Source organism: Aplidium turbinatum, chromosome 5, assembly GCF_918807975.1.
Source record: "Aplidium turbinatum chromosome 5, kaAplTurb1.1, whole genome shotgun sequence".
NCBI classification, from domain to species: Eukaryota; Metazoa; Chordata; class Ascidiacea; order Aplousobranchia; family Polyclinidae; genus Aplidium; species Aplidium turbinatum.
In genome coordinates, this window is record NC_137476.1 from 11,660,799 (window position 1) to 11,686,651 (window position 25,853).

At 36.1% G+C, this 25,853-nt stretch overlaps 2 protein-coding genes across 2 annotated transcripts in view; both read left to right on the plus strand.

Annotated features, from left to right (window-relative positions):
* The first annotated feature begins 487 nt into the window (after positions 1 to 487).
* LOC145771404 (uncharacterized) lies at positions 488 to 6,724 on the plus strand. The gene is made up of 6 exons (XM_082583166.1): positions 488 to 728; positions 1,253 to 1,425; positions 2,237 to 2,381; positions 3,637 to 3,722; positions 4,633 to 4,760; positions 6,545 to 6,724. The coding sequence occupies exons 1-6, from the start codon at positions 530 to 532 to the stop codon at positions 6,699 to 6,701; spliced, it is 888 nt and encodes a 295-aa protein (XP_082439292.1). The 5' UTR covers positions 488 to 529; the 3' UTR covers positions 6,702 to 6,724.
* A 723-nt stretch (positions 6,725 to 7,447) lies between these two features.
* LOC145769882 (matrilin-1-like) overlaps positions 7,448 to 25,853 on the plus strand; it is a 30,402-nt gene continuing 11,996 nt past the window's right edge. Inside the window, exons 1-21 of the mRNA XM_082581423.1 lie at positions 7,448 to 7,505; positions 7,799 to 7,858; positions 8,508 to 8,570; positions 9,568 to 9,585; positions 9,824 to 9,859; positions 11,073 to 11,108; positions 11,489 to 11,569; positions 11,869 to 11,922; positions 12,442 to 12,477; positions 12,933 to 12,983; positions 13,168 to 13,239; positions 13,793 to 13,846; positions 14,395 to 14,439; positions 14,793 to 14,846; positions 15,108 to 15,188; positions 15,439 to 15,522; positions 15,696 to 15,767; positions 15,974 to 16,067; positions 16,629 to 16,634; positions 21,125 to 21,706; positions 22,859 to 22,885. Coding sequence (XP_082437549.1) covers positions 11,492 to 11,569; positions 11,869 to 11,922; positions 12,442 to 12,477; positions 12,933 to 12,983; positions 13,168 to 13,239; positions 13,793 to 13,846; positions 14,395 to 14,439; positions 14,793 to 14,846; positions 15,108 to 15,188; positions 15,439 to 15,522; positions 15,696 to 15,767; positions 15,974 to 16,067; positions 16,629 to 16,634; positions 21,125 to 21,706; positions 22,859 to 22,885 — 1,390 coding nt within the window. The 5' untranslated portion in view covers positions 7,448 to 7,505; positions 7,799 to 7,858; positions 8,508 to 8,570; ... (2 more) ...; positions 11,073 to 11,108; positions 11,489 to 11,491. The remainder of the gene's footprint in view (positions 7,506 to 7,798; positions 7,859 to 8,507; positions 8,571 to 9,567; positions 9,586 to 9,823; positions 9,860 to 11,072; positions 11,109 to 11,488; positions 11,570 to 11,868; positions 11,923 to 12,441; positions 12,478 to 12,932; positions 12,984 to 13,167; positions 13,240 to 13,792; positions 13,847 to 14,394; positions 14,440 to 14,792; positions 14,847 to 15,107; positions 15,189 to 15,438; positions 15,523 to 15,695; positions 15,768 to 15,973; positions 16,068 to 16,628; positions 16,635 to 21,124; positions 21,707 to 22,858; positions 22,886 to 25,853) is intronic.

A 25,853-nucleotide genomic window follows, 5' to 3' on the forward strand; every position in this document is an offset into this window, starting at 1 on the left:
AGCACCAATAAAACGCCATGCATTGTAAACTTGTGTGGTGTGCAATCACAATGATCAAGTCTGAATGATTCCAAACTGTTTACAAGATGCGTAAGTAGCCTACCTGCCTGTCATTATTTGTTTCCAAGAACTATCCATTATCCAACTCTTTGTGAATGATTTGATAATCCCTGTGTTTGAGAACATGTTTAGAATTCTTTGATCACCAATGCACAGTCTACTGTATGACACTATTCTCAGAGGATTTCCCATTAGTCACGAGAGAACATTGAGGTGTGTCAAGTTGAAACACAATTCAATGAACACTTCAACCAGCTTAAAATAAAACACTCTCGGGAATGAAACTGAAACTTTGAAGACGTTTTCTTTTGTGTTTGTTCGAGGTATCCAGTTATCATATTTTAAATAGATTTCCTTTAGGCTACTACTTAATTTTATCACTGACTTGATAAACGTGCTTTTACATTTATTATTTTGCAGGTTGTAGCTAAACCCGTTTAGTTGCGTCCATTTGCAGTGCAATATTAAAATGAGGGTGTTTGCCGGGGCAGTAGTTTTTGTATTTTTTATCCAAAGTAATGTCATCGGTAAAAGGTTAAAAACAAAGACTATTTTTCGCGGAGGAAACGGAATTTTAAGCGATGATCCAGTACTTGAAGTAGAACCTTTGCCTCCAGATGTGGTCAGAGGAGATTGCAACTGCGTATGCTGTGAACCCCCTCCAGAACGTAAGCGAAGATGCAATAGATTAATAAAACTTGTAGTTTTTTCTCCATAAAATCGAAAACTTAAACCTACTGTTAAATAACTTAATTGATAAATTTAAGCTATACAGAATGATAGTGCTATGTTTTGAGTGAGGGATTGTAGGCCCACTAAATGTCACACTGCTGGTTTCAAGAAGTGTTTGCATCTAGCTGCATAGCTTAATCAATTTGCGCTGATGGATACAGGAGGAGAGTCTCAAATCAACAAAATCAAGCTTTTGCTATATTGCTTGATTGTCTGGAGACGCTGAATTACTGTCAAAAGGATGACGTGTAGCTGAGGAACTGTCAAAACCGCAACTTATGTTATTTTGCTTCCTGCCAATTTTGAAAGCAAAACCCATTTACCGGAAAACAAACAATTAACACTAAGGCAAAGCTTGTCAAAGCATTGAGTGTTAATACTTAATATTTTCCAAGAAAGGAAAATACATCGATCCGTTTTTTTTACTTCTTGCACTGAAACAATAACCCCTGTTTTTCAGCCCTTAGACAACCAAAATGTGCCAACGATGTCGTCATAGCTGTTGATAGCAGTGCTTGCTTCAGGGATCACCATAGCCGCATGATGAGGTTCTTGAAAAAACTTGTTCGCCGGATTGGACGGACGGATAACATTCAATATGGAGGAGACGAAACGAGACTCGCATTGATGCAGGTGACTGGAAAGTCAGCGTATTCCACCGGATGACGCAATAATCACGCTTGACTTAAAGAAATTTAAAACATGAGTTTTAAAATAATTATGTGCATCTTTTGCACGTTGTAACTTGGATTAGGTGGCGCGGTAACTTAAACTATATATCAATCAAGGCAGGTATGATGTAGCCTATCTGTTGTCTTCCTCCACTTAGAGCTCATCCTCACCAACTGTTTCTTTAGCCCTTCCTGTGATAGCAATGACCGAAAAAACATTACAGACAATGCTCTTATCTGGTAGTGACACTAGTGTGACAAGTTATGAATAAATCCATTTCGAGCTAGCCTTGCGCTCTGAGGCAGTTGATAACAATGTGACTTCTAGTTTGTTCGTCTATGTCCAATTTTTGGTCATAAGCTAACTCGTTTAGGACCAATGGCTGTTTACACAAAAGGTTTAAAGCTTCTTCTTTTTAAAAAGGTTTAAATAAAAGAAGAAAAATCCTACTATGTCTTCGACTTTTATAATGTAGCCTATAAAACTGTAGGCTACATGTACTGTAAAAGTGCTGGTTTGACATTTAACTTGCATAGCCTATGTCTTCCAGTTGTATTGCGACGTAAAATAAACTTTGTTGTTAAGTTTACAGCACCAAAATTTTTCTGGAGATATTTTTGAATTTGCTAACGTTAATAATTTTGTAAAAGGAGAGTCGGTTATGTGGTAATTGTGCATATACCTGAATTGCTATTATTTCTAAGCCTAAACTTACCTATGACGAAATGAAAACAACGCAACGCACACTTATATTAAATATACTTCTTTGCAGTTCAGCAGTGATATTGTATTTCCTCTTGAACTGTCCTCCTTTGAAGATTATACAAATCCCTCCACAAGAAAAGGGATCATGGATGGAATCAACACACAACTGGAAAGACTTAGATTTCTTGGAGAAGGATCGTTCCTCAACAAAGGTGATGTACCAGAGTAAAGTAACGGTTCTCATAAACTTGTTAAACCATTCTTCAATGTTAATGCACTTTTGCAACCAAAAGTGCAATTAAAAAGCACATCGCCTCTTGTGACTTGTGCACTGACAATGTCTCGATCGATCAATTTAAAATCATCTTTCGGGGAAGATCTGTATTTTAGCCTAAGACAGGGGTTGTTAACCACGCGGACCCCTTGAAAACAATTTTGGTTTGCGTGGACCCCCTTTGTGGCCTAGTCCGAGAAACTTTTTGATCAGCATGAATTGGTCATAACGCAATAAAATTAAAATATATTGGTAACAACATTTATGCTTTATTAAATTTAAGAAATAGCAAATGCAGATTGTTTTTCAATGTCTTTGATTTAATTTCATCAATGTGAAGAATGCTGCTGTTTGTCTTCAACAAGAACATAAAATTGTGGCTTTGTGTTTGATAGGGCTGATAAGATAGTTGTTTGAACTTAATCTTTTTCTTTCGAAAAATTTATTCCATTTTTGAAATTATACACTAAGATTTCCATTGGGCCTTCATGGACCCCCTAAAACTAGTCTGCGTACCCCTTGGGGGTCCACGGACCCTAGTTTAAGAACCCCTGGACTAAGATCATGTAAGCCTTAAGAATCAAACGTAATAATCCGTCTGTCAACCGGCAGTTATTCGCCTGTGGCTCATCGTTCCTTTTGTGTGTGTTCTAATTGTTTGTCACATGCCTGTACTTTCACCTTATGTGATCTGTTTTCCGCAGTATAGTTTACTCGCAATCATTCTAGCATCACTTGTTCAGTTTGTGCTTTTCAGTCCGGAGTGTCGTTACAGTTGTAGTGCATAGTCAGATTTATCTTATAATTTTCATTTTATGTATATTGGAGATTTAAATAATTTCTGATGAGGACAAACGTACGCGTCGAAAACGTTTGAGTTGATATTTCAATTATGTTATATCTCTTTGTAATAAAACATGTTAAACCCGCTAAAGCTACTTTGTTTTGTCTGTCCATGGTTCAACAAAGCAAACTTTCTACCAAAGCTTTATTATTTATTTAAAGCAGCCCAACCGATCATCCTTCACTCGTCATCTGCATTTTTTAGGAAAAAGTATCTATGCAAATGTCATAGAAAAAGTATTGTCACAATATTTAAACAACAACGACAATTTGATTTGTGTTTTAAAGAGCTTTATTGCTTCTCAAAAGACAAAAAGTTACAGTTCATTAATGTTAAATCTCCATTTCAGCACTTAACGCTACTGTGGACCACATCCAAACTCAACCGAGACCTCAACGTCTTTTAGACGCAATTTCTCCAACAAACCCTCGGCCGGTAAGCGTGTCCTCATTGTTTCGATCTTTTTCTAAACAGTCAAATACAAGTTGGGGTTGCTCACATTATAAGCTGGTACTTTTTAATTTTTTTTTTTTACAACGTTAGGCATTTCAAGCTTTCGTTTTGCTTTTCAAGTTTTTCAAGCTTTAACACGTGTTTTTTTTCTTGTTTGCACCTTTTCTCTTACACAATATTGTGGCCTTATCTGCAATCGATTAAATATAATCTTACTAACCTTAACGAGCAAGCTACAACAGCTTTTTTATCTTTTCCGGCTACTTGTGGCTACGTGTACTTATGTGAAGCTGGCTAAGTTGGCTGTGTTCAACATTGGCTATGGTTAAAATCAAATAGGGTTAGTTGGTTAGTTGTGGAATCTTTATCCTCGGACTGACAAAGCCTTTATAGGTTATTTCTGGACTCTGGTAGTTTCGCATACTTGTAGACTCTACAATGTAGAGGCTCTTGACGAAGAGCCAGTTGCTGAGATTAGTAAATTGAAGTTTCCGACTGTTGAAGTGTTGTTACCGTGAGTTGTTCCATCCATTAGCTGCCGCTGAATGGAAAGCGGTCCTTAACGTGCGTTGCTCAAGCACATAGATGGTCGAAACAGCGCCGCTTGATCTTGAAGCTTTTTCGTTCACGAGGCTACGCGCTAACCAACTGACCTAAAGGGGTGGACGATATGGTATTGAATGTATTGACAGCTATAATTTCTGATCTTGACAAATTTGAATGATCATCACATTTTCCCTGTAACCATAAAGTATGAACATTTGTGCTGAGAGAATAGTCCGGGATTGAAATGTTTGAGAATATTAATTTGTCTCGAGTGCCTTGGAAAATCTTTCAAACAAAATCAGTTGGTGTTTAAGTAGGATTTTAGTTCTAACAACTATCATTCCAGATCGTGATTGTGATAACAAATGGCAAAAGTCATCCAACCGTGACAATGAACGACATCGAATATTCGATTACGGATCTACAACGAGCCGGAGTCACGGTCATACCTGTCTCTGTCACTAGGGAGTGCCAGTAAGTGACAGGTTTAAGACAATGTACTTATAGGGAGTCGATAGAAAGAATCAGTGAGGCAGAAAGGGGTTTACATATTTGTTGTGTCTATCTTCTAGATATGAAGCAATTATTTTGATAAGTTATCGTATTTGTTTAATATTGTTTTGACATTTGAAAATTAATTACAAAGTGTCATCTTGCACGTACAGAAGTACATGTTTCTGCTCACACTTTGATGAAACAATTAGTAATCAAATTTTAAAATATTAGGAATTGATACAAATCTATTGCTTTCAAAGATGTAATTGTTATCACTGAAAAAGTAAATGTTTTAAAATTTAAAAAATTGCCGGCCCTTGTCAATAGGCAGGATACGATTAGCAGAGTAGTAGTAGTAGTAGTCCAGTTATAATCTGGTGATGTCCCTGTTACCGAGGGTGGCCGGATTCACCTTCAAGTTCCGCAATCACCTTCATACCCTGCCTCCACATCGATCTGTCTAACGCGTCCTCTTTCGTCAAGCCCACCTTGCTGCTTTCCTCCTCAACTTGCCGTTTCCACGTTTTCATGGGTCTTCCTTGTTTTCTGCGACCATCCACTCGCAACTCCAGCGCTCTTTTCAAAACATCATCTTCATCCCTTCTCAAAACATGCCCAAACCATCTCTCTCAATTCTCATTCTCATTTAACCCAAGCAAGTTCATTAGTTTTCTTCGGTATTCCTTTTTCCATCAGCTTCACACCACACATTGATCTCACCATCGCTCTCTCAGTTCTTCTTAAAAACACCAATTTGTTTTCCCGTTAGCACCATGTCTCACTTCTGTACAGCATTGCAGATCTCATGCAACTGGTATAAATTATTTATTCCTCTCATTTTGAACGGAAATCTTCTACCACATCGACACTCCACAACAACTCTCGACACTCTCTGAGTTTCACCAAACCAAACCTTACTCTTGCAATCACTGCCGCTTCACAACCACCACTGGCATTCAATCTATCTTTAAAATAGCAAAAGGCATTCACTGACTCAACTTCATCATTCAGCTTTTCAACAGGACCAACCATTCCTTTTTCAATCTTCTTGCATCTTTCACATTCAAAACCATCTCCAAATCTGCATGTCACTCTCTTCATCTTTGCACAGCTTTCATGCACCCACTTCCTGCATTTCGTACACTTAACAGAATTTCCCCTTCCTCTTTTTCCACATACGCCACAAGGGTCGATTTTGCTAATTATGGGTTCCCCTTCCGTACAATCTTTGTCTTTTTGACGTTAACAAGCATACCTTTGCATTGAAGCGACTCCTTCCACTTCTCAAATGTCTCTGTCAGATCTTCCATTGTGTCACTCAACAAAACCAAATTATCAGCGTACTGTTTGAAAAGTATTTTGAATGCTTCAATACTCTTAAAATACCTTTTGTTGGTAACACACCTATCTTTCAAATGCGGTACTGTTTTATTAACTTTTCTATTTGTTATCTTTTCAGTTTTATTAGAATCAAATAAAATGAAATTCTTTATATTAAATGACGAGTTTGTCCTTGTTATGTGCTTTAAAGGCTCATAGTAGCAATATTGTGGGTCTTCTACTGTGTAATACTATCATTTAAATCAAGGAATTTTTTACGTTGCTGCAACGGCCGCCAGATCACACGCGATTCGAACTGAAAGTTTATTTTTTATAAAAATAAACATTAAACAATAAATGTGGTTTTATTGACTTTATGTCTGGCTTCGTTTGGAGACTTTACCTTTGTATTCAACTGAAGAAAGCACTAAAATTTAACGCAGCGGAGTACAATCGGATGGCTGGAACGAGGGACTGTGCCCAGACACAATTGTTCTTAACAAGTTGGCTAAAATTGGGAGACCTGATACGTCGACTTTTATGGAAATGACTTCCCTCGAAACAATGGCTGACATTATTAATGTCTTGGAGGTAAGCTAATAAAAGCCGCAGTTAAAGCAAACATCGGTCGGCTTACTTGTAGAGTCGATTTTATTGGCAGAAAGACCTTTGCTTTGACTTCCCAGACAGCAAAGCAACCGTTTTTTTACATTGATTTAACATACCCAGACTTTGAATTGGGTTGTTCAATGTTCATGTGTCTAATATTCCCGCAAGAAGATGAACTAGCTCAAATTTTTGCTTGATTGAGTTCAATGGGCCAAGGTTCAATTGCTTCTTGCTCATGAAGTCCATCAAAAAGAACCAATCGTTTCGCTACAATTTTGTTCAAGCTTTTGTCTCGTCACAGCGACTTTTGTAAATGATTATGAAAATAGCCTTAATTACTGTAGATCAATTTTGTTTGGAATTTTTATATGCCAGATTGCAATTGAAAACTAAACTGATAGTAAAACAGTTTTAAATTTTGTTGGTTTTTTATGAAACTGTTTAAAATTGAATTTTTATTTTTCAGGCGGTGAGTCCAAGATATCTTTGAAACTTTCTGGGCATACCATTGACAAATCATTGGAAAACGCTCAATAAAGATGCAGAATGTTAAATTTGACAATTTTGTTTGTCCATATTTTGATAAAGCTTTCTTTTGCACAAACGTTTTGTTTCATCACCTTTGTCTAGTTCTACAATAATGAGTATTTTCAGAACTCCAGACTTTTAAAAATCAGTCTTTTTGTTGATGTTAATTTTTTGTAGTAAGTAATATTATTTTTATTATGATAGTGCTACCCGAAAGCTTCTGGATATACTGGGAATTATTGCAACAATTGCACCTGCTCTTGTGAGGTAAGAAGCATGCTTAACTTGTTTGCAAAGTTGATAAAAATGTTATAGAAAGGTTAAGTTATGCTTTTTTAAGCAACTCCATTTTGTAGGCATATTTGGGTGCTTACTGTAGCACCAGAATTTGCACAAAAATACCTCGCAGTTGCGAGAATGAACATACAGTGATACAAATGTTCTTATTTCATTTAATGCACTATAAAATGTTGATCAAGCGTTTCGAGTGTCCAACATTTCTCTTGAAATAAAATTGCAAAAGTTTTAAAATAAAACATTTTCCGATTTGCTCACTTCAGCTTCCAGTTGGACCACGAGGACCTTCTGGACCCAAAGGACCCCCAGGAGACTTTGTTGAGGTAATGTAAAGTGTTTACAAAGCATTTGAGATGATCATTTTTGTTAGTGTTGTTTTCAAATTATTGTGCCGAATTCTTTACATAACGTACGGTACTTTAGAGACTTTCATGCTGAGATTTTACTTCTTGTTTGTCTTAATTTTGTTTTGTTTTTTTACGTTCTTTTGACAAAACTGTAGCCTACCGTTATCCGTTGTGTTATGTTTTAAATGCTCGCTCAGTAAATTTAGACTATGGGTACAAAAAATGTAAACAAATTATAATATGTCGAAATCCACTGCTTCGACATTGAATTTCATTCAGATACTGCAATTAACATTTTAATGGCCTTCCTTGTATTGTATGTCAAGTTGTATGCACCTGTTGGTCTGATGGAAATAAATAATCATTTAATAATAATAACTAATGACTGAAAAATGCGGGTTTTCTGCCAGCATCAGGTTAACCTAGCGAGTAAAAGATCACACAGCAGCAGCACTAGTGTTGAAAGCTAAAAGGCATATTTTTGATGCGTTTTTTTTTTAACTACGTTAGCAGTAGCCTACATACAAAACAACACCATAAGCGAAGTTCCTTATGGCAGAATATATGGTGGTTGTTGGAAAATGCAGCATGATATTAGTTTGTTGCATTGACTTTTTATGTTCAGGGTCCTCAAGGTAAGAAAGGAGAAGTCGGACCGAAAGGCAGCCCTGGATTTGACGGTCCACAGGTAATTCTTTTTTTTGTAAACGCATCCAACACAGTAAAAATGCACAATTAAGTAGTAACCTTTGTATAGGTTGATTCTGCCACTACTGTATTTCCCAATATTTTTTCCGTTTAGACTGACAATAGATAACAAATATCTTTAACCAGCTTTTCAAAGTTGTAACGTAGAAAAAAGTGATGTCATCAAGCAGGATTCCATATCAGTCAATGAATCCATCTAAATATTAAATTTATATCTTTAAATGTCAAATTATGTCATAACTGAATTCAGATTGACTTGATAACGTAATACGAATGAAGACAGTTGGTCTATAAATGTAAGTAGGTAAAATAGATAACAAGTTATGGCATTTAAATGTCAGCACACGAGAGAATCAAACATACAAACATTACTTATTTGCATCATAAAAAGTTATCCTTGCTCGTATATTCGATGAACCATTCCTCTTCCTAGAACTAGTCACTAGGTCAATAACTTTGCCCGAATGAGACCACGTCAATATTTCATCCACGTTGGGAACATTCATGTTTTATTGGGGTGTATTATAGGTTTAACTCACTTTGGATCCATTGGTTAAACGCTTGTGGAGTTAAGTTTAGAGAGCTATAAAAATTTCAACAGTAAAGTGATGTCATCGCTTTGGCAGAGATCAAACGAAGCGGCAATGATAATAATAAAATCATTTTCAATTGCTTTTGTTATAGCAACATGCAGCATAACACTGCGAATTATACAGTATATGCCACACAACAGACAAATGATACCAGCGAAAGACTAGGCGTATACTCTCTCGGGCGATGCCAAACCGACGTCCTGCGAATGTCACGCAGGCACTCCCACCACGACAAGTCAGTCGACAGATGTCGATCAAAATCAAGATCTAGTCTAGAACATCAACAAATTAATATAAAACATCTCTTGGTGCAGTGGCACAATTACTTAACTTTACGAACAAATTTGAAAAGCTTTTGATTTTTGTGTTTTTTCCTTGTTTCAGGGCAAAAAAGGAGACAAAGTAAGTAGGATCGTTATATTTGATATTTCATGGCATTCTTTATCTTTGTTAGCTTTGAGCATTTTCATTGCACATTAAAGTTCAAACCGGCGGAAATCAATTGGTTGGATTAGTTTAACCAAGTCTAGAACTCCGTGACATCGTGTAGTAGACTTTACTTTTTCCAATTTTAGTTCCAATTGCTGCTTTATTATGTTTGCATGAATGTTTATGTCACTCTATAAATTTTCCCCTATAGGGTTCTTTTGGAGACAAAGGAAATGTTGGACCGAAGGTGAGTTAAAAACATTCTCTTTTCTTCACAGTGTAAATTCTAACGATCTGTTCAAGCCTGATGCTGTGAGTTCGTTGTGGCAATATCGAATTACATTAGCTTTCGGAACACAGTTCCCTAGTCAACTTTCGCAACTGTGTTGACTAGGTTATCAATAAATTTTACATTCCGGATAACGCATGAATTAAGATATTTGTATTTTAAGTTGATCAGTTAAGCGGATGATACACAAAATTATCAGACAACCTCTTTTTCTGCATTTATGCATAGTAATAATCGGTTATAAAATCACCTAATTTTCACACAGTTTATTGTAGCCTAAGTGTCCACTGTCCACACATACCATGTAAACAAAACGAATCCCGTATTTCCAACATTTACTGCTTCGGCAACCCATTTGTTATGAAGCACAACCCGTTGATTGCGGAATCATGTAAAGGAGATCAAAGTTTTGTGGCTACGGTGAAGACTCAAAATGACAAATTAACTCCGAGGATTACTAGACCCTGTATTTGAAAGCAAGGATATCCAAGCTTGTTATAAACGTGTAAAAACGAAGTTGCAACATTACTTTTATGCTAAACGGTTAACCGATAAAATTCTACTCTGATATCAGACAGCAAAATCACTCCGGGCACACGGTTTACCGCTATCCAGATAGTCCAACCCTGTCGCTACATACCACATAAGTAGGCTGAAAAAAACTAAGACAGGATATGTTGGCCTGTCCACTGCATTTGTCAGCAGCTTTGTTGCTTTCCCCCATTTTCTGATTGATATTTCTTATGAACCAACTTTTTTTTCGAGAAAAGCCAAAAGTCAAATAATGTCGGTACCACTTTTAACGTCGTTGATTACAAATTGACCACCCACAAGGAAGTTCCTCGGCCACCGATAGAGGACATGCCATGATAATCATGCTGGCAATAGGTTGGAACCTGAAATGAAATCCAGACCAAACAGAAAGGTAGTGGTAAGTATTCGGTACACTAGCCGGTCGACCTCTCAGATACTAGTCTCCACCTTATGTTGAATTAAAACTGAATATCTTCTGCTATGTCTTAATAAGAGCCACCGGTAGGCCTACCTTTAAATAGCTGGACATTTTCGAGACAAGTCTGTTCAAATGCTTTGTGTTGTTTTTTGTGATTCAAGTCAATATTGAAACCAAGTATTATGTAAATGATCAATCTTAATTGTTTTGTTTCCACAGGGCGATAAAGGTGTCGTTGGACCTGAGGGCGGCAAGGTACGATTAAATTTTGTTTCTTTTCGTACATTGGTTTCAAAATTAGGCTACATCGCAGATCATAAATGAAGGCAATTGATATAATTTTAAATTGCAATATGCCCTTTATTATACGTGATGAATATTTAGCAATCAATCTATCAATAATATTTTTGAAGGCTACATCTTCACATCGCGGTATGTTGTTCATAGCAAACAAAGCATATGATACATAACTACTGTCAAACAACATGGTGTCAAGTACCGGAATAGCCTTGTGGTTATCTGTGTTTTCCCCAGGAGATTATGTTGTTGTTTTTCGGTATTGCGGCATAACTGCAGCATTTGTTCGATTTTTGTAGCATGAAAAATAATAAGTTTTGGTCAACAATTTCTCTTAGGGTATGATTGGACTTAAAGGAAATGTTGGAGACAAAGGAGAATTTGGAGAGCCTGGTTTACCTGGGTCAAGAGGACGGAAAGTAAGTTAGAAGTTAAGTGCCTTGAGATCATGACGAGTTGCAGCAAGAAAGTAGGCTGCGTTTTAGTCTACACTTTTGGCGTTTGTTATATCTCACGCTCGAAACAAAACTACGTTACTAAAACAATAGCCTACACTACTACAATGTGGTTTCTGTAATGCAATGCACTAATCTTGGTAGGCTATTTAAACTTTTGAAAGGCGATTTGGCGTTAAAAAAGTAATGTTAGAATTTATTTCTTTAACAAAAAGTTGTGTAAAAGTTATTGAGTTATAAAATAAAATTTTGAAATTTTAAAGGGAGACGATGGAGAGAAAGGAATGATCGGTCCCAAGGGTGAAGTTGGAGACAAAGTAAGATTTACGACGTTGGCTATAGCTGTGTATTTACGTGGTGCTAATGTTAACAGTAGCCTACATGATTGCAGTTTTTCTGTATCTACAGCAATAGAATTTTGTCGACTGCAATATGCACTACTAAACATATATCTTGGTTAAGAAAACTGAAATGACAAGTTTAGGGAAAGACATTCTGTCTAAACTTGCAATTACAGTAAAATAGTTGTTTGCAAACAAAATACACACAACATGACCTAGATTGTAATTGGTAACAATGTTGTTATGTTGATGATGGTTACCTCACCTCGATATCACAGTATAGCTTATTAGAGAAAAGCAATATAGGCTAAAACAATCCGTAAAAAAAATGTAGGCTACAGATGGCAATTGTACAGCTAGGAATTCAAAGCAAAACAAGCATGTTCAGTATCCTCAGTATTTTAATGGATTAAAGCTCTCTACTTTGTAAAGATAACTCCGTCATTAATCTTATTCATATAAAATCAATTATTCTAACTGTTTCTAATTTTGTAGGGCGAAGTCGGATCGAAAGGAAGTCCGGGAGAAACGGTGAGATTCAGAAATGGCACAAATTAAAGTCACTCTTTCAAAGTAGAAAGTTTATCAAATCATATCTTTGTCTTTCTTTGTTTCAGATATCTTTGTCTATGTTTTGACCTTTTTTTCCGCTAAGTTTGCATCAGTTCAAGCTATCAACATTACAGTTTGTCAGGCTCTTGTTAAAGCATGTGTGAGTTTGAAACTGCCACATTTTTGTACAATATCAATGCAATTATAATCTTGTGATGAATTAAAATGTTTGGCCTAGCTGCAGTCAATCAATCAATAGTTTATCAAAAACACGAACAATACAAAAGTGATACAAAACCAATTCTCAGGTCAAAGATTTGGTTTTTGTGTTCATGAGGGGATAATAATGAGCTTATAGGTTGTTTCTTACTGCTTTTCAACATGGCTGGACGATAAGTAGAAAATCCCAACAATTTGCTTTATTTTTATTGAAGGGTGATGAAGGAAAGATCGGACCTAAGGGAGAAAAGGGAAAAGGAGAAAGGGTGAAACTTTTGATTTATTTCATGCTTGGTGCCAATTAAAGAAGAGGAAGAATCTAAACACAAAAAGTTACTATTGGAATTACTAGATAAAAATACAGAAATAATTGTTTTGCTTAGAAAATTTTCAAATTTTTGCTCTGAGCTACAGCTTACTTTACAGCTAAACAAAATCATTAAATTTTAGGGAGAACCTGGTGTTCCAGGCCCACGAGGACCAAGTGGTAAACCCGGAGATGAGGGCAAAGGAGGACCAAAGGTATTGTTGGTTTTCTCTTTAGTTTTTGGATTCCTGTTTCTGTTTTTTTTTTTTGGAACGTAAAAATATTCGAATGTGTACTACAGTGAGATCTTGCTCATTAAAAGCTGCCGTCATAAACAGTGTGACACATTGTCGTTTCAGATCAATATTATCGTATGGTATTTGTTTTAGTTGTTCATATCGATAAAAAAATCAAGAAGAAATTTAAGTTAGTTCTTGAATTACCGTATCGCATTTTTTCAACAGCAACTTTTAAAAAGAAAATGCAAAAGGCAAACTGAAATGAAATCACGAATAAAAACACTTTATTTACACATATAGTGAACGCTTTTGGTGTTTATGATTACCCGCTTATACAGAGTGTGGTAGCCCGATTGTTATTTAAAATCTTCATAATCTGACTCTTATTTTATTCTGGCAGTGGTTGCTCTCTTTTTAGCGCTATTGATGCAGACGAAAGTTTGAACATTAGATAAGTTTGTACATTGATAAACTAACACGAACTTTGCCTGAAAAGTAATTAGTTTTTTTTAAACTTTGCATCATTTAGGGCATGCCTGGACCGCCTGGATTATGCGGAAAGCCAGGTCCTGCAGGAAAACCGGTTAGTTTATTTTATTCACAGCACTGCTTAGAACATTATATCTTGTTTGCAAGGAAAGTATTTTATAAGACCTTGACCTTGTTACAACAGTGCATAAATCGGAATTTACAACATTAATTTGCTTTAGCAATTTTAGTTATAAAATCACAAAAGGTTTTTATACGACTAAAGCCATATTTCTTAGGCTGTTACCGATGAAAAAAATATAAAGTGACCGTTTTAATCATCAATGATTATATTACGTTTTAACCTATAAACTCAATACTGCTCATTGCTAGCAATAAATCTCTTCCTTAGATATCACAAAAAGAGTTTTAATAAACAAGAAAATTAAATTTTTGCTGAAGATAGATTTTATATACTTAAGCAACATTATTCGTTTATTTTGTCTTCACTGATACAGAATAATGGTTAGGCCTACTATCACATGCAGAATAACGTTTTCAAAACTAGTTACTAATGATTACTATATACTAATCATGTTTAAACATAATCCCACCTTTACTTACCGACATCATTGAAGAGTGATTCCGTCTTTTATTTCGCAGGGTATTGAAGGCATTGGCGGAGTAAACGGAGTCGATGGTCTCCCTGTAAGTTTTTCTCTATAAGCATGCTTGATTATCTTTCTGTACTGGAACGATGCAAATGATGAAATTACATAAATGTTTTGCATCCACCGGAGATTAATAACTTTGCAAGATTTCAGTTCATTTACATTTTTTAACGTTTTTCGTTAAATCCTTCATCTTTGTGGCTTTATTAGAAAATTGTAGAAAGTGTGGTGTTTCACAAGTTTACGATAATTGGTTACCGATACTTGTTTTGCTTTGCTTTTCGGAATCCAATCTTCAAAACGTATCTTTTCAGAAAATTTTGTAGTGCAAAGTAATTCGTTTTAAAATTTTGAAGTCTTTTAAAAACACTTCGTTTGATAATTGTTCAGGGACCTCCTGGAATACAAGGCCCAAGAGGAGAGAGAGGAGAAGATGGAGACAAGGTAAAATGTTGCTTAAAATATAACAGATCTTTGCAGGCTGTCAGAGATGATCAAAAGTTCATAATGTTCTCATTCTACGGTTTGCAAGTTGTTACACTTCTAAGTTGCATTTAGTGTGGTGGGTTATGATTTAGATTTGCTTGATGCTAGACGAGAGCTCTTTCAAACTTGATTTAAATGTCTGTAACAATATCAAAATATTTCTACAACCTGCGTCAGATGATAGTTTCAAAATGTTATTTCTGTCTTGGTCTTGTGCAGGGTGAACGCGGTGATGTCGGTCTTCCAGGAAGCGATGGAAGAAGAGGTTTACCTGGTGAGAGGGGACCTTCTGGGCCCCAGGTCAGTGGTAATTGTAAATTAATTTTTAAAGTTACCGGTATTGTAAATTTATTTGAGATGTATTATCAGTTCAACTGTTGCTCACAAACAAACTGTAGTTTCGAAATTTCAATTTTCCAAATTTGATAACTTACAGTTTGCTTGATAACTCAACCTAATGCAAGATTTAATGTAATGGTTACCAAACTTGATTGCTTTGTTTACTAATAATAGTTTATCATGCATTGTTAAACCAGTATTGTGCGTACAGGGTGGAAGAGGGGAGAAAGGAGGAAAGGGTGAACCTTCCAATGAACTCGGACCCCAAGGAAACCCTGGTGAACGGGGTAGGAAGGTAATTGGGTCAAAAAATATTAAAAAGACAATTGAATCACATAAGACAGATGATTGATGCTTACAAACATCTGTCGGGTTGTAATTGATCGACATGTCTACTGATTGTAAGAATCTATTGGGTGCAACATTTTAACAGTTTCAGTCTTTTTTAGAGCAAAATTATTTATTTAGGGAGAGCGAGGTCGCAACGGAATAGATGGCTTGAATGGCCCAGAAGGTCGGTCAGGACGCCAGGGTCCGAGAGTAAGTAATACATCTAACTATTTATTAAGAAACGTCACAAAATTGTTTCATTGTGTTTATGTTCCGAAGCATTTAACTCACCAAGTCTTCCGTTTCAACATGTAGCATATAGTATGTGTTCGCTTTGAATGTTTGCAACTACAGAAATGTGCAACATTATTTTATCATTATGGCAGACCCACTCATCTTTAATTTTGTTACTGTAGGGTGAACAAGGGCCAAAAGGACCTCCTGGAGAATTTGATGTCGAATATTTACGTCCAATCATCTCTGATATCATCCGGGAGCTTCTTCCAGGAAGTAAGTAAATTAACATAATATATTTTTTAGATAATTTGCTTTGAATGTTTTAAGATTTGCCTATGGGATTTATATGTTGGTCTATTTTCTATTTGGAAAATTCCCGAACATTGGAAAGTCGTCTTTCTGTTAATATTCTTTCAGTTGTGTGTATTAGCGATATTCCAAATTGTTGAAACAATATGCTTTTCCTTTCTTTCTGACATAAATGTATAGACAGATATTTAAGTTCTGGCAAGCTATCAGCTTAGTTCAAGCTATTATCTTTACTAAACTAGACGTATTATTTTTTACGTGTGACGCTGTTAACCAACTTTTGCAGCAACGTATTGTATCTACCGCACGTTGTAGGATTTAATGAGTAGAATTATATTTGCCATTTTCTTAACCATGCTGTTCATTTCAGTTTGTTTTTATTTTTGACCATCACAACGAAAAACAATAGCGTATATGACAAACATCGCAAACAAGGTATAAAAAAACGTAGAAGCGACAAAGCGTAAACGTTATGGCGTGCTTGAGACCACAACAGGGTAATCAGAATCTATTGTTCTTTTTCAGATTGCGGTGAGTGAAAGTTTTACTTACAAGTGTTCAAAAATTGGACACAAAAGTAGAAGAATGAAGGACCGGGTGACATTAGTTACATAAATGTTAACACTGCTTCAAAATGATTTTTTTGCAATGCTTGTGTATATCATAAGATACATGATGTATTGTTATGAAAGCAGCTGTGCTGTCTGCCTTGTCATTAGTTACTTGCACTCTGCAATTAGCTAGCACGTGGTGAATGTGAATTTGCTGGTACAGTTAGATTGACCCACACAAGCTAATTCACGTTAGTCAACAAACAATTAACAAAAGCTTTTAATGGGTAAATTTTTGAAAAAATTTTGAAAAGCTGGTGTCAGTAATATCTTTGGTTTTAGTCAAATTGTTCAGGTTTTCCACCGAAGACTTACGTTTTTGATTTTTATTGTTAGTTTAATGTCATAGATTCGTTTGCAATACGAGCAACAGTAGGCTATAGCTTACTGCGGCAGCACTGGAAATTTAGGACTAAATTCACTGTCAGGATAACAATTATTGTGATAAACAATTACCCAAAGTTCATTGGTATTAGATGAAACTTATACCAACAGCTTCAATGTAATTTATTGCACAGTGAATTTTTTCATAAAAAGTAAAAATAAAACCGGGATGGAATGGCGCAGTGGATAAGACGTTGGTTTTTCAATAATGCAAACTTGGTTCCACACCCTTTAAATAAAATATATGGCCTATCTTCAAACGGTACATAGTCTTTTTTATCGTATCTAGGTTTATACCCGGTGGTTGTAGATGTAAATTAAGTAGACGAGAAAGCAAAAAGTCTGTCTTTGTTTCCACCTTTTTTCTGGCATGCCATTAAGTGTCTTGCTAAAGATTCAGCCTCATGCTTTTGAGCGGTGTCGAACTGGCGCCCTTGCTAGCGTCGAACTGAGGCTCTCACCACTCGGTTGTGCATAAGAAAGTATCTAAAGACGATGTGACAAGTTATAAAAAAGCTGAAATTAGATTTGAAATCAGCGTGGAAAATCATTTCAAAAAGTTTGCTTTTCGAGTTGGCTAAAATTGTTTTTTGTTGTTGACTAGTGTAATTGCTTGTAAGATAGACAGATGAACCTCAAAGATGAACCTGATTGTTATCTCCTTTAGATAAACGTTTCAAAGAATTTTTATTTGAATCAAAATCCATTTCTACTTAAGTAGTTTTCCATTATCTAGGTGGATATCAAAATAGAATTTGTTTATTTCGTTTTGAATACACACTATACACTAACATGAAATTTATTGAGAGCTTACGATATTCCAGTCTACAATTTTGCAAATTCACCTATTTTAAGGTAGGTTGCTGTAGGCCTACTCTGTTTTCTGATTGCTAGTCTAAACTTTTACTTGATTGAATTAAAATCAAGCTTTAAATTGCAAATGTACTTTGAGGAACAATTCTAGTCTAACACCCTGCTTGAGGTTCATCTTTCTATTAACGGCACCAGAGATCGTAGGGGAAAGTTGTGACACGTCGGACAATTTTTCGATTTTTCATATTTCTCGCATTTCTAACAATTTTCGGAGGAAGCTCAGTTATCAATTTGTTGGATATTTATTAGCAAACAAACGGTAACAATAACAGAAGTATTCACCGTAAGATAAGCAGTTTTTACGCAAAAACATGATTGGCTCTCGAGTGTTCGAATTCCGCGCAACCGTCGGGTGAGTTCGGATAAGCTTACAGGTGACCTCGGACATTGTCTAGCTAAGCTTGAGTTGATCCTTTGAGAGTTTCGAAAAAATCTTTCCTACTTTTTAGATTTAATCCACGCAAGAGGAAAGCTGAGCAATAGAATACAGGTGCACTTTAAAAAGTTGTATAACATAAAGACAACTTTAGAGATGGTAGTATATTTACAAAAAAGATTTCTGGTTATCGAACGAACATTAGTTGAAAGAAAATGAATTACAAGCAGGCCCGTAGCCAGCCAAGAGGCAAAGCAACTCTGATATTTTTTGCCCCCCCTAGAAGTTTTTTTTTTCAATAATAGACCTGCATACATGCATGCATTCACGCAACTTTTAGTCCCTCCCCCTAGAAATTGGTTAGTCCCCCATGGCACTGAGCTCTGGCTACAGGCCTGATTACACAACATGAAATCAAAGTTTCAGGTCAACGCAGCACATAACCGGACATTTGCATCTCAAATTTTATGGCAGATTGCTGCCTCTTCGAACCATGAGTCTGAACGGGATCTGGCAACACCCTTTCAATGTCAGATCGTTTCACCACATGAATATCATCAATTACTGACTCGACAAATGAACCTGAAACTTTAGCATGCTGACGCAAAAGCTTCACTGTAAATTATACAGATTCATCTGAAGTACTGCCATTGCCATTATTAGTAATCACTTCTCGATCACCTAAATTTTCGCTTCCATCTTTTTCTGAATCATCAGACCCGTTACTTGACCAACGGAATAAACAGCACTTTTCTTTGGAGGCTGAAAGGAACAAGCACTCAACAGCCAATTCGTAGTTGGCTTTTGTAAATCTTTTAACCTTCTTTACTTTTGGTATGATCATCATTGTCGGTGTCCATTAGTTCCATTTGAACGCTTTCATCAGAACTATTCTCTGGCGCAGTAAAGAGAGGAAGAGCTCTTGCAACCTTTGTCTTCATGACACGGGACGGTTTTGAACTTGATTTCGTTCTTTTGCGGTTGTTCTTTTTCAGGGGTATCGGTGGGCGGTGGCTATCATACATCTACCCCTCTTTCGAGTAGAGCTGACTTGCCGGGGTGCTGCTTTTGGGAATCTCCTTTTTCTTTCTTCCGGAAGTTGATAGCTCTCTTTGATCATTTGCATTGCTCTCGTTAGAAAGCAATGTGTCAATTGTTGGGTCAAGACCATCGGTAACAGTACAGCCAATATAATCATCGTCAGTGAAAATGTTGAGATCAAACGGAAAAATGCCGTACAGGAAAATCCTTTCTTGATGTTCATTGAAGTTGCCGCTCTGTCCCAAGCAAGACTACACAATAATGGAAGATCATAAGTTGAAACAGTTTTTCCTGGGGTATGGTCATCCAGTCATTCACACCCTCACTGTAGGCCTAATACTTAAACGCACAAATATGCTTATATCCAATGGGTGAAATTTATTGGTTGTGTGAGATAGAAAAGTTAAAATTACAATTCCGTTTTCTCTGCAGAAATCGATCTCCTTGACTAATATATGTGCAAAAAACTGTAACACTTTAAGAAAATTGTTCCCAGTCATCCAGCGCGATTTGTGTGCAAGAGCTAGTGGCCCATCTGAACGTCCAGCAAGCATACGAGCTGGGTTTTCTTTGACGCGCGGAAAAACCCAGGTAGGAGGGAGAACAGCTCCGCTTTCTGAAACAATACCAACTTGAGTAATGGTTTCGCCCCGCTCTCTTGATGTAACTTGCCCAAACTGATGACGTTCTTTTTTGCTCAACTGCAGTATTGAGACTGTAGTTACTCCAGTCTTCAATAGAAAAATTGCACTGCCAGCATTTACTCGCACTGCCAGCATTTTTCTTGCTACTGTTCTGATGACGCCACAAAACATCCTACTGCATTGGATAAAGTATTCTGCCAGTAATTGTTCTTCAATGTTCTCTGAACACTTAACTTTTTCTGAAATGTGGTAGAAATAGATTTGTGTCCATGGACATGCCGCTTTTCTTGTACTTTTGTACGTAATCTGAAAGTGTCAATCGTTTTAGACCAAACATACTGGCAGCATCACCAATCGAAATTTTATCATTTACAACTTTTTTCGTCGCAGATTTGATTGCATCTGCGCTGAAGTTGGCAACTTGCTTATTTCGAGGATATTTTCTATCCATTTTATATCTAAAATTAAAAAAAAAAATTAATAACTTTCTCTCATTAACAAAACGTGCCATGTGTGGGAGACGTCTCCAGTGTGGGAGACAGTCTCCCAAGTCTCACAAATAGCAGCCATTGCAAAAATACTAACTGTGTCACGCAAATACTGAAAAGATATCCCTAAAGACTCTATAGAATAAGAAGGGCTTGTAATAACATTTTAAATACCACACAAGACTCTTCGCTTCTTGGACCATGCTGTCAACTGCACCTTCTAACACTGCAAAGATTAATTTTACTTTTTTTTCAAAAAACAACTTTTTTTGATCTAGCTTCCCTGTCGCTGCTGACAACCAGATTTTCAAAATGGCTGTCGAAAAAGATCGTAGACAAGTTGTGATTTCATGATATTGTGCAATCCTAAAGTGGCGGAAAAGTCTTTGTCCGAGGTCTCCTCCTGTCCAAGGGGTCACGACTTCCCCTATTTCTAAACCTTGTGCAAGTTTGTTGTGTTTGTCATGTGTTGGTGACGTGTGCTTCTCATGCTTATTCAAGTATTATTCAAACCACTAATGAAAGTGTTCTGCACCCTCCAGTTTGTCACTTAACCTCGACATTAACTTGCATGCGAGAGGTTTCACTTACATTTCGCTTTTAGCTACTCCCCCTGATCCTATTGTGGAACCTAGCTGCCAAGAATCTGGCATTGATCTTGCTTTCCTCGTTGACGGATCTGATTCCATCGACCGAGAAGATTTTGATAGGATCAAAAACTGGATCTTGCTGACAGTGGATGCTTTCCATCCAGCAGTGCGCGAGATTTCTCCATTTGTTTTCGTTGTGCAGTTTTCTGAAAGAAGTGAACTGGAATTGTCTCAAATGGTTTTCAACAATTCGGAAGAAATTTCAAGAAAGGTTTACGCCATCGAACAAATGAGATCAGGTACGAAGACGTACAGCGCTCTGCAATTTGTCAATCAAGTGGTTTATCCTACAATGAGAAGCAACGCTATTAAGATTCTCATCACAATGACTGATGGAGATGCCAGTGAAGATAGAAATGTTGCTGCCATCAAGGCGGCCCAAAGGAATTACGACATGATGGTTGCGGTTGGGGTTGGGTCTAAGGTCATTAATGAAGAGCTGCAGGACTTCAGCACACGCGGAAATGTGTTCAATGTTGACAACTTTGGCGTCTTGGAGGGGATCATATCAACGATAGTGGAAAATATTTGCTCAGGTAGCTTGGGCACGGTTAGATTACCAGGCAGCAATGTTTTACCAGTTTTGTCAAATATATTTTATTAATTGTAGCCTGGTAGTCAAAACGTGATTGATAACTTACTTTTGTTTTGCAATGCAAAGCACTCTTCATGATGCAATAATTAGGCTTACTTCTTATAACTTCAAAAATAGTGAAATTCAACTCGGTTTTCTTTTAACTTTTGTAGAAGTGCTATGTTATGATTGCTAGCACTTTGAAATGCGTGTCTCACTAATGTCATTGAACAAAACGATTTAACTTGATAAAATTGATATCGTAGGCTAGATTTTTGTCTGTCAAATATTTTAGATTGTCAATAATTTTACACGTGTAGAACAACAATAGCCTACGATAAATTCTGAAAACCCCAATTGTAGTATTTGATTTAATTTCTTGTACATTTTTAGACTTAGAAGCATGGGGTTAAGACTTTATGGTTTACATCTTTCAAATGTGCCTGTCTTTAAAACTACACTCTTCAATTTTCTTTGTGTATTGCATGCAGCGTACCTACACTATTGCATGTCTCTCAATTTCAAGATAAAAATTATCTTTGGTAGCATCTTTGAATCAGTGTGTGGTGGTTTGTGATTGCATGATGGGGCAACACAAAAAAAAAACAAGACAGTGGTGCTGGCCCGTAGGAACAGATTTTGAAAATGGCCAATGAATGTTACAAAATATTTTAATTTTTAAAATCGGAAAAATCAATATTTTCAAAACTACTTACAGTATGTTTGGCCTAGAATACATTTTCTTCCTGGCCTGAGTAGTTTTAATCTTTGCAACTTTAATTATCATGGTAGCTGGTGTGTAAGTGGAGTTATATTTACTTATCAGACAAATGATCAGTTAACAAATAAAAAAATTCAAAGTATAATCTTTTTCGAAAATAAAACAATTTGTACCAGCGTTAAATTTATCATTTTTAACGTATTACTGAATAGTTGCCCTGCAATAACGCTACCGGTGAATAAAAGACCTTTTATATTGTTTGCACTTTTTAGATCTTTTCACATCCTTTGCTAGCTGGATTACTTCAAGGATTGGTTGTGCTTTCTCAAATACCTTACTCTCTTTTGAAAGATAATTGTTAGAATTTTTTAATATTTTTTTTGTACTTTTCAGAAGAACAAGAAGAACCGAGCCCACCTGGTAAGTTGTAGTTTTACATTTTTTATGAAATCAAGCCTTGAACATGCCAGGCTATCGTTGTGAAATACAACATTGATAAAAAAAAAATACGCCTGGCACAAACAAGTATGCTTTGTTTATTTTTTTTGTTTATTTGTTCGCTTTGTTTATTTTTTTTTTAACTAAATTGCGTGCTTTTCAGGCGGACAGCCTGGGCTGAAAATTTGCACTTAAACCTTAGCGATTACAAATGCGTCAAACAACGAAAATACAATGTTGTTTTAAAGAAGTCCTCTCTGGCACAGTTCTATGATGACGTCGTCAACGTGCAACTGCCTGAAGTGAAAGGAAAACAAAGAAAAATATAAAAAACACCCCCCAAATTTTCCTAAAATGTAGAATAAATTAAAAATTACTTTTCCAAACGCAACAAAGCTAACTACGGTACGTCATACATTTGATTCCTCTCTGTGAAGCAACTGAGAATGTTCTTTGGCAAAGTCTTTGGGAGTTGGCTGCGATGACGTCACGTGGGGCTGATAGCCAGACCGAAAAAAAAACGAATTGTGAGTTTTCCTGCAACTCCTCCAAATCCTTTTGCTCTTCTTGCAGTCGTCAAGCGTTTGCGGCGTCATCATCATCATCATCGCTCTGGTCCTCATCAATAAGCCAACGTTTATCTTCAGCTTCCTCCAAATAACTTACGACACGTTACCACACCAACAAATTTAGGAAGCAAAACATAATACGTTTGCATCAGATAGACAAATTATATGTGATATAGATGCAAAATAAAATGTTTTGTTGACTAAATTCAACACATCTCAGTTTTAATTCACAAACACAAACATGCTTCTAATGCCAAGACCTACAACCCACAAGACAAAGTAAATAGTTTTATTACCTGGATAGAGCGGCAAAAATATTTGCATTGATTCATAAAATGTTTGACGTTTTTACTGGTATCAGTGTGCACTTCTCTTCCCTTTGTACCATATTTCGAAAACAAAAGTTCTGTGTAATTGTTACATCGATTAAATGCTTTACAACGCTGAAATGATGTTAAAACAACTATTGCCAACTGGGTAGTGGTTGCCGGAGCTAGGTTGCCGGGCTAGATGATCACTTGATGGTCGGTATCTTAGCATATGAATTATTGTTCAACTCAGATTGAGCAAGATGTCCTTGTATTACATAGAGAATATACGATACTCACCTCAACAGTGAACAAATATGATGTGTTGTTGCATAAACTCGTCATTCTTGTTGCTGAAGTTTTTCCAGATTGTACGTTGTGTGTGTATTTTAAACGACTAGTTTAACTCCCAATGACAAACTGAAGGGGAAATGTAATAGTCTTTTTCAAATTGTGAAAGTCATAAGTTAAGTTTCTGTTCAAAGCAAGATTTGTGTATGTATTTTGATCTTAAAAACCAAACGGTGAAAAGTTTCAAGATCAGTTGAGTGTCACGTTATGTCTTTATATAGTTTCATGCGCGTTTGTGTGCGCTGTTACTTCATGCTTGTCCTTTTGATTTTGGCTTGTACGTGACGTAATTTTCAGCATACAAAAATCTTTGGTTGTATGACTTTTTACTTTTCTTCTGGTTTGGTCGAAAGTATACAGATGAAACCAACAACTTATCAATGAAGTTATTTTGACACATTCAATTTGAAAGTTGTTAATTTTCCGTCACAGTATCGAAATTCAAAAGTTTGCTAGGTTTGACAATTGCATTTGCCTTGTCGTTTTCTGTTTTCTGTTGACAGATTTTTTCATTGTGCTACAAAGATTTTACATATTCTAACATTAAATTAATGAGGACCATTTTCTTTTGTTTAAACGATATGTATTTGAATTGTCAACTTGCTGTGAAGTCTCATCAGAAATCTAATAGTTGTTTACTTTAATGTGCGTTTTTTCTCTACAAAAGAGTTTGTGGCCATAACGTTACGATTTTTTATCTTGTTTTCAAGAGCTATCACTAAACATTGGGACCCACTTGTGGCTTTCGGGTGAGGGGGGGGGGGGCAAGAAAGCGCTCACACGGCTCTGGTTATACGTTTGCTTACAACGAGAATAATTGTAAGCTCTCGGTATCAATTGATTTCAAAAAAAAAATTGGTGATAAAATTATCTCAGTTTATTTTACAATAGTTTACAACATCATAAGTGCACTTTTTGCCTGTCAAATTATTTTGATTTTATGTACTTTAAATATACAAAGTTGACAAATTTACCACCCGTAAAAGCGATTTGAAAAGAGTGTTTGATAGAGTGTTTCCATATATTTTTTTTAATTTCAGAAACACCATCCCGAGGCGATACAAAGAAATAAAAAAACAGTGATGGTTCACATAGCAAATCAATTTTTTTTTCAATTCTTTGTTATATTTCTACATCAATTTGTACTGAAAGACATAAAACTGATTTAGATAATCTTATATGTGTGGAATGCAGCATACTTGTGAATTTAAACAGCATCTTTTCATTGTAGTTATACACATGATAGCATGCCATCTATTATTGGATTGCTACTGTAGGTTGATCAATTGTACATTCGAAGTAATTGAGTACTACATGAGCGTAGTTATAAAAACAAAAAGTATCAAAAATGCAAGAAAATGTGACCAATTTACAGAGGAATAAAAATCACTGATTTTTTTGCATTTTTACGTTTAAAGTTACGTTCTGAAAACATAAGGTGGTAAATATATTGCATGTAAACTGAATTAAAGAAATAGTGAATAATTATGCCTGATATTGCAAAATACTCAAATAAAACGCAATTCACTAATAGACGTCGATGTTGTGGTGTGCTTCATTCTTCAGGAACCGATTGTGTTAACATCCGTTTGAGTTCATTTCTGAAAATTTTGCATTATTTTGTTTAAAATTATGAGAGAGTTTTTGAATTTGTGGTAGAGTTCGCATTAGTTTAGTTGGCTCTATTCAAGGCCATAATAGCGAAATAATTTCAGGATATAT